At 41.2% G+C, this 8,688-nt stretch overlaps 1 protein-coding gene across 1 annotated transcript in view; it reads right to left on the bottom strand.

Moving 5' to 3' along the window:
* TM7SF3 (transmembrane 7 superfamily member 3) overlaps positions 1-4,548 on the bottom strand; it is a 29,766-nt gene extending 25,218 nt beyond the window's left edge. Inside the window, exon 1 of the mRNA XM_037144850.2 lies at positions 4,229-4,548. Coding sequence (XP_037000745.2) covers positions 4,229-4,319 — 91 coding nt within the window. The 5' untranslated portion in view covers positions 4,320-4,548. The remainder of the gene's footprint in view (positions 1-4,228) is intronic.
* Positions 4,549-8,688: the final 4,140 nt, after the last annotated feature.

The raw sequence follows: 8,688 nt of genomic DNA on the forward strand, positions 1-8,688 counted from the left end.
CCCACCATTTACTAGGTGTGATCTTAGGCACATTTCTTAACTCCCTTGAACCTCAATTTCTTCATCTGTCAAATGGGACTATATTACCTAGCTTACAAAAGAAGGTGCCATCAACACTGGCAAAAATGTCATTTGAATGCTCATGCCAGATACTGCACATATAGTCATGAACCACAGGTATGCTGGACAAATAGAGCTTTTTGTTAGTTTAAGGATCAAGTTCAGAGTCCACATAAAAGAGAAGTTATAACAATAATGTCCCAGCACCTCACCCAGGCCCTTCCCATCTGTGCACGCGCCTTCACTTCTGGTTGTGTCGAACTCACTCACTCTGTCCCTGGTTCTCACCATATCCCATTATAATTAACCCTAAATATTTCATCTTTCTTGATGCTACTGTAAATTTACCTTTTCTTTTTAATATTTTTAAATATGTTTATTGATTTTAGAGAGAGAGGAAGAAAAAGAGAGAACCACTGATGTGAGAGAGGAACACTGACCATTTGCCTTCTGTCTACACCCCAACAGTGGACTGAACCCACAGCCTAGGTATGTGCCTTGACTGGAAGTCAAACCCCCGACCTTTTGGTGAACAGGATGGTACTCCAACCAACTGAGCCACACTGACCAGGCAACTTACTTTTTCTTTTACATGTAAATTTCTAGTTATCTCTTCACCAATATGCGTTCTTTAAAAGTTCTCCAGCTGACTTCTAATGTTCAGCCGCGGTTGAGAACACCTAATTCAACATTTGATGAGCTAGGGAAGGATAAGTAATTGTTTCCCCTATTCTGTCATCTTTAACCTAACTTCTGCATGAAAATCCTTTGGCACTGTTACCTCTGCATAGTCTGAAAGCCATTACACAATTAAAAAAAAGAGATTTTATTTACTTATTTTTAGAGGGGAAGGGAGGGAGAAAGAGAGGGACAGAAACATCAATGTGCAGTTGCCTCTCACATGCCCCCCACGGGGGACCTGGCCAGCAACCCGGACATGTGCCCTGACTGGGAGTCAAACCAGCAACCCTTTGGTTTGCAGGCTGGCATTCAACCCGCTGAGCCACAACAGCCAGGGCCATTTCACAATTTTTATAGAAGGTTGCATATTAACAAAATCAGTTATGGTTTGACTCCTGGCTATACAGGGCTGTGTCATGTTTGACATTCCAAAACCTAGTACATTGCTGGTTGCCTAGCTGGTGCACAGTAAATGTTGAGGAAATGACAGTTCAATTCTGTGACCTCAGGGAAGTAATTTCTTTTCTCAGGGCCTGAGTTCCCTCACGGTACAATAAAATGGAGGTAACTGTGCTACATATATCCCTTGGCTGCTGAAAATATCAAAGGGGGAAAACTTTGTAAACTGTCCAATACCGCCCAATAAAATAGTATTAACCTCCATTAGCTTTCTAGTGCTTCAGAGGCTCGCTCATCTTATGTAAAAAAAAAAGTCAGACATTCAGTAGGGTCCTACAAATAAACTAGTGGGAAGAAGAGGACCAACAGGTGTAAGTGCTCACGGCACACCCATCATCAGCATCAGGTTGAAGAGACTCCCTTAGAGAGACAAGGAAAAATACTGAAAGTCAAGAGAACCCTAAAAGTACAGTCTAGCAGAATCTGCATCTAATTTCTACTCATAAAAGCACGCATGGCAAATAAAGGCATACAACCAAAATATATCCTGCAGAAGTCAAGAGGAACCTCCTTCACCTCTAAGCCATCTGGAAAGGGATCCGTCAGAAACACGTTATGAGGCATAATTAGATCTTCCAACTTCGGGAGTGGGAGGAAAACTGCATCAAGCGATGTCACAGAACAGACGACTAACACGGAGATGGAGCCTTTATACTGTATCTCTCCTCTAGAAAGCAGTCCTCTGTTTCTTGGGTAAAAAAATTTTTTGCCATCTGATCCACAACAGGGGGACTCTTCTATTTTTCATACTCTTCCTCATTGCTATCCAGTCCATTTTTCTCCCCAACCGCCTACTACCTTTTCTTTCCCTATCAAATCCTAAATTTGCAAACTTAAATTTTTCAACTCTTCCTTTTTGCCATTTTACCAAAATTTACCTCCATTCTTTGTGTTTTCATGCAACAACCAAATTCTAGGAGAGATCTGTGAAAGTTGAGTCTTTATTATTCTCTTCAGATGAAATATTAAAAATAGAAGCAGTTCATTTAGCTACTGGAACTGGTTAGCATTCAATTGCCCCTCCATATTGCTCATTTATATCTTATGAAGTTTCATTAGTCCTGAAAGCTGAAAGGAAACACAAAAGGGTACATACCACTTCACATACTTTCAAGAAAAAAGGATCACTAGCAACTAACTACGCAAATGGCCTGCTCCCTTACTTACAGCACTATCAATAGCACAAGTATTGGAAGGTTCAAATGACATTCTGCACAACTCCAACTACTATGTAACTTCATGTGAGTTAATGGATTTGAAACAAACAGTAACAAAAGAGGTCAAAGGCAGCAGAGAACTGGAACTTCAAGGTAAGGGTAAACTGTTTAAATGTGTGTTGCTTCTTTTCTGCCCTGCTGGTCACAGAAAGCATCTTCTTCATTCTAGGAACTCCGTCTGCCCCCTTCAAAAACTCATTTGGCTTTCAAGCCACTACTCAAGTGGTGTAAGTGAGCTTGTCCTGCTAAAGATGGGTAGGTCCTCCTAAATTACAGCAGCTACTTAATTTATTCGGTTTGCCTAGTTATTAGAATTCATAAACAGAAATCTAGCCACTTCCCAGCAGGAGAATACAAGTCTTGAACTGAACTAAGTCTTTTTAATTTCTATACTGATTTTTATCTGACAAATGTGGAGAACATCAGCTTTATCATCACTCAGCAGTCAAGTTCCCACATGTCCTTCTGCACAGAGCAACAACACTAACACAAGGAAAAAGAATAACATGGTAGATGAAATATCAAGGCTGAAGTCAGAAAAAAGAGGTAAGAAATAGCATCTGAAAAAATATTAACCTCTCAAATGCTCACATTTCTCAACTTTTGTATAAAAATACTAATGCACAGACCTAGAGATGAAAAGTTATGGGTTGCAGCCCTCCTGACTCAGGGTCTAACCTGGGTCAACTACAAACTCAATCTAATTCTTCACCTGTTAAAATGGAGAAGCATCATCTCTTCTACCTCCATCATAAGGCTATTGTGAGAAATGAGAACTCACAGAAGAACTGAGTGTAAAGCACCATACTAAGTTAAATATTGGAGGCAGCTTTGATAACCCACTGGAAAGACCATGAAATTGGCAGCAAGACTTACTGGGGTTCAAACACCGCTGGTGCCCCTATTAGCTGTTTGCTTAGGTAGTGAGCATCATCACCTTGGGCCTGAACTTCATCCTCTGCCCCGTGAGGATTAAATAACAGTTCCATGAACAACACCTGACACATTCTGCATGCAATGAAAGTGCCCTATGATAAAAGAGGCTATTTCTTCTGTAAAAATACCACTTCCCTTTTCATCTTTGGCCTTAAGTCCTATGCAAAGATTCCAGAACTCAATTTGCATAAGAACTTTTGAAAGATACATATTTAGGAACAAAATCACATTATTCAGAAAACAGTATGTTTCAGAACCGTAACTAGTCTCTTAAGCTCAAAACAACACTAAGAATGTGCTTAATCTCAAGGGAAAAGCACATGATCATCAGCCCAGCACAATTAGTGCTTTTCACAATTTATATATTAACAAACCACGCATTACGGCTAAAACCCATCATTCGCCAAGCACATGACCTACAATCTAAAGACCAATCAGCTCACTTTTCCTCTCAAACTCTGTCGAGCTTACCAACTAGAAAAGCATCTAGATTTTGGAGTGTAAAAACCTGCTGCAGTCGGGAGGACGGTCAATCGTAAAGCCCTCGCTTTTGCACCAAGCCTCACCACAGTCCACAGGCTCAAATACAGCCCTTTGGATCAAAGAAGTGCTTTCAAGTGTTAAATTAAACCCACAAACATGGCTGTTCTCTAAGGGAAAGAGAGTTACGTATCTCTTCCCATTTCCACAGCCTAAATTAGGAGGCCTCCTTAGCAAAGGGGATTGCCTTCTGCAGGAAAGGACCCTGATCCGTTCCTGCTGGCTCTGAACTCTGGACCTCTCCCACTAAGCGGATAGACCCTCAGGTGGATTTCGACTGTGCAAGAAATGCAAAAGCAGCTCGGGTTGCAGAAACAGGGCCACCCCGACCTTACCCACGCTGGAGTTCCCGACGGTCTCGGCTCCACCAGCCACCCCGGGTTGCGAGGTCAGCGCCGCCAGCGCCACCAGCCGAAGGAGCCCCATAGCTGCACAAGTTCGGCGGAGCCGACGCCAGGGTAGGACTACGGCGCGCTCGGGGCCACGCAGCCTCGCCCTCGCTACCCCGGGGCGCTCGCGCTCGGCGCCATCGCCGGCCAAGGACTCGCACCTCGCACCAGCCAGGTCCGCAGGGCTGGCCAGCAACCTCCGCCACACTCCCCGCCGAACCTACGGAGGTTTGTCGCTCTCCACAACTACCGCCTGCCGCTCCGCCCCCTTTACGTCACCGCCCTGAGGCCCCGCAGGCACGGACCGAGCGAAGTCTCCGCGCGGCGAGCGCCCCCTCGCGGCGCCGGTGGGCTCCTGGCAGGCGGCGTCCCCGCGTCTCGCGCCGAGCTTGCAGGAGACCCAGGAAGTTCTATGGTGTAACCTGTACTTCTCCCTTTTTGATCTTTCCCATTTACGAAAGCCACCGTTAAAGTAAAAATAACGCTGTTGCGGACTAAATTTCTAGGCTCCCTGTTCCTGAGATTAACGGTCCGTTGCAAAAAGAAAATACAACGAGGATCTGGTGCTCCAGACGCAAGAATAACGGTTTCCGCTGCAGCAATTGCCTTCGGGGCGCAGGCGTGGGGAATGTTAGCACGAGAACACGGGGGTATGCTGTTTCTCTCTGGTCACTGCGCCGGGGTGAGCACTACGTTTATTTTTAGTTTTTAGTTTTTAAGGTTCCGTTTTCTCTAAGCAAAATATCCTCGAAGACTCAAGACCTTACTCTGAACTTCCTCTCTCAGCTCTCATACCCGAGTGCTGCTGTTTGAAGGACAGTAGCCCGTGGGACACATGGCCCCGTGAGATGATTGTGGAATTAGACGAATGTTACGTGGGGAAGTTGCTCTGCTTTCCTTTTCCTGCTATTTAAATTTTTCATTTATATATTTTAATGAGCTGCCTTGAAAATTACATACAGTATCCGGTCAATCTACCATTAAGCTAAAAATCTATGGCAATCACTATCTGTTAACAGGCACAACTCTCCCTGTCCTCCTGTCCGATCCAAATGTTCACACCTTTGGTAGCATCATCTATTCCTATGAGTTTATTCACTCTCCCGCATGCCCCCATTCCTGTCACTCTCAGTGGAGGAAATATCAGGAAGGTAACAGGGGCAATTATGATAAGGGTAGCATTCGAATCAGTGATGCTTTATTCGATAAAGCAAGTTCTCATATTGGGGAGGATTAAAATTCTTACACTGTCAAAATGCAATCCCAAAGTAGTGAATAAAAACCATAACAGCTACAAGATGTTTGTTTCTTTTATTAAAAAACAAACAACTGATCTAAGTTTTTTTTTTTAATTTTGAGAATTTGTTAGAACAAAAATCCATTGGAATCTGGCAGTGCCAAACTGGAAGTGATTAGAAGGGCTCAGGGGAGGAACTTGGTGAACAAAAAAGCAGAGAAGGAAACCATGAAGGAAAAGATCGGTAGGTCTGGCTATTTAAAATGTTAAATTTCGTCTTGGCCCGTGTGGTTCAGTTGGTTGGAGCATTGTCCTGTAACCAAAAGGCTGTGGGTGGGATTCCCACATCTAGGTTGCAGGTTTGATCCCTGGTCCAAGTGAATATAGGAGGCAACCAATCGATGCTTCTCTCTCCAATCCACAAGGGTCTTTCTCCCTTCCTTTCTCTCTCTGAAAGCAATTAGTGAAAAAATGGCCTTGGGCGAGGATAAGTAAATAAATAAATTTCATGAAATTTAAAAACCCTTAAACTATGTGAAAAGTCAGTCTGATGACAAAAAATAAAAATTTGCCAAGGGCACAAATAGGGAATTTCGCACACAAACAAAAAAGGAAACATAAGTGGCCAATAAAAACATGAAAAAGTTCAAACTCACTAGTAACAAAAAATCAAATTAAGAAAGTAAGTTGTAAACATTTAAAAAGAATATGAACATTCAATGTGGATGAAAGAGCTGAGAAGTAGGGTAAGATAATACCAGTTGGGGGTGAAATTGAAACAGTTTTTCATGGCATAATTTACATCATAGCTTTGGTATGATTCTGCTTTTAGATTTAAGTATGTCATGTGCCTAACAAAAATTAGATAGATGTATGAAATTAGTGTAAAAAACTGTTCAAGATGTTATTTGCAATACAAAAAAAACAACATAAATGACCAACAATAAGGAATTAAATAACCTGAGATATAGGCATATAAAAAAAATACTGTGTAGCCCTTCAAAAGTCATGTTTTTAAGTGAAGTGATTGATTCAGAAGTTTTTACCAAAAAGCAAGTTATAAAGCAATAAATATTTATAGTATAAGCTTTGTTCTCTTTTAAATATGCATTTATGTTATATTCATAGAAGGAAAACTTGGAAAAGAATTAGAATCTTTAAAATCATGAAGGTGATTGGATTAAGAAACTTTATTTTGAGTCTTGGCTGGTGTAGCTCAGTGGATTGAGCATGGGCCTGCGAACCAAAAGATCATGGTTCCATTCCCCATCAGGGCACATGCCTGGGTTGCAAGCCAGTTCCAAGCAGGGGATGCACCAGAAGCAACCATACATTGGGGGGGAAAAAAAGAAACTTTATTTGCATATGTCTGCACTTTGTGAAAATTTCCTTTGAACATTGCTTTTGAACAAGAAAATATAATTTTTGAGAAAATATGTATAGTTTTAAAGGTTTTCCCATAGAAACATCAAGGATAAAAGTCCATTTTCCTATGATACATAATGCTTTCATGATATAGCTCCTATCCATGTGTCCAGTTTCTTGCTGCAACTAAACTCAAACTCTTCTATGCTGCACACTCAATTAATTTCAACTCCCTGAACTAACCTCATTCTCTCCCCTCCATCCCTTTGCATTGTAGTTTCTCATGCCTGCAGAGGACAGCTGATGACAGATATGTCACAAAAATAATAAGACGGTCTCATTATCTTGGTTCTGAAATACTGTGACAGCTTGTGAGGATGATTGGCTAAGGTCCCTTGCTCATATAAGACTTCCAGTGGAGACTGGAGCAAATGGACTCAACAGCTTTGCAGATGACTTTGTTATTCCTATGAATTGAGAGGAAACACAAAAACTGACATAATTCTCCAATCTTAAGAGATACAGGGTCCTACAGAAGTAACGCTTGCTTGAGTGTGGTTGGTAGGGTAATAATATGGGTGCAATAATTTATAGTTTTAATTTGAACATTTCACCTAAAATGTCTTTATGGTATGCTTTGGTGTGATACTGTTATGTTACAGAATTACATGTTTATGATTTTGTAATAAAAGGTTTTGTAATAAAAAAGAGGTGCTATTTGTGCCAGACCCTGTAGATAACTAGAGCCTTAAAGTCTACTTAAGGTTTAGAGAAGGGAGGAAGGAAGAGCAGGAGGAAGGAAAGAAGGAAGGGAGGCAGGCTCAAGACATCTTGATGGAGATGCTGGCAGGGATTCAGTGAAAAGGCAGAAAAAGACCGTTGTGAAACTTGCCCATTTAATGAAAAGACCTTTGAAACTTTTCATTTCCACTCTCATGTCACCTTCGCTCTGTATTTTTAAACTCATGTTCTTCTTGTGGATAGCAACATACATTACTTTGACTGTTTTTATTAAATTCAGTAAGTATTTATTTAGTCACTGTTATATAGAAGTTGTTATGTTAGGAAATCTATTCATTCAGTCCAAAATATGCATTCAGAGGTTTCTATGTGCCAGGCTAAAAGCTTGGTGCTAGGTATGGGAAATGTGGAAACAATTAAAATATGTTACCTGCTCTTAAGTATCTCATGGTACTGAGTGAATTTGAGTAATGTATGAATAATTATATGCTAAGTGCAATAATAGATGTATAAGAAACAGTTGTGATAAAGATTGGAAGCAATTAACTAGAGTTTCAGGAAAAGTTTTATAAAGAAGAAGATATTTAAAATAAAGTTTGAGCCCTGGCTGTTGTGGCTCAGTGGACTCAGTGCTGGCCTGAGAACCAAAAGGTCACCAGTTCCCATTCCCAGTCTAGGGCACGTGCCTGGGTTGCTGGGTTTGGGGCCAGGTCCTCAGTAAGGAGCATGCAAGAGCCAACCACACACTGATGTTTCTCTCCCTTTGTTATTTCCTCCCTATCCCTTTTAAAAGTAAATACATACATACATACATATATAAAATGTAGTATGAAAGCTGAGTAACCAATTAACAAAGGAACAAGATGGAGGTATCAATAGAAGTGTGGGCGTTTCTTATAAAGAAGAGAGAATCATATGTATTTTATATAGTATGCATAGAAGTGTGAAACAGCAGAACATGTTTAGGGAATTGCAAGGAGTCTAAGTAAATAAGCAAACAATAAAAGCAAACACTTATTTTTAGTATTTCAGCCAAGATGACAGTGAACCTGGAAAACCAGGC

The sequence above is a fragment of the Artibeus jamaicensis genome, unplaced genomic scaffold (assembly GCF_021234435.1).
Source record: "Artibeus jamaicensis isolate MK-2021 breed Jamaican fruit bat unplaced genomic scaffold, CSHL_Jam_final contig_233, whole genome shotgun sequence".
In the NCBI taxonomy this organism is placed as follows: Eukaryota; Metazoa; Chordata; class Mammalia; order Chiroptera; family Phyllostomidae; genus Artibeus; species Artibeus jamaicensis.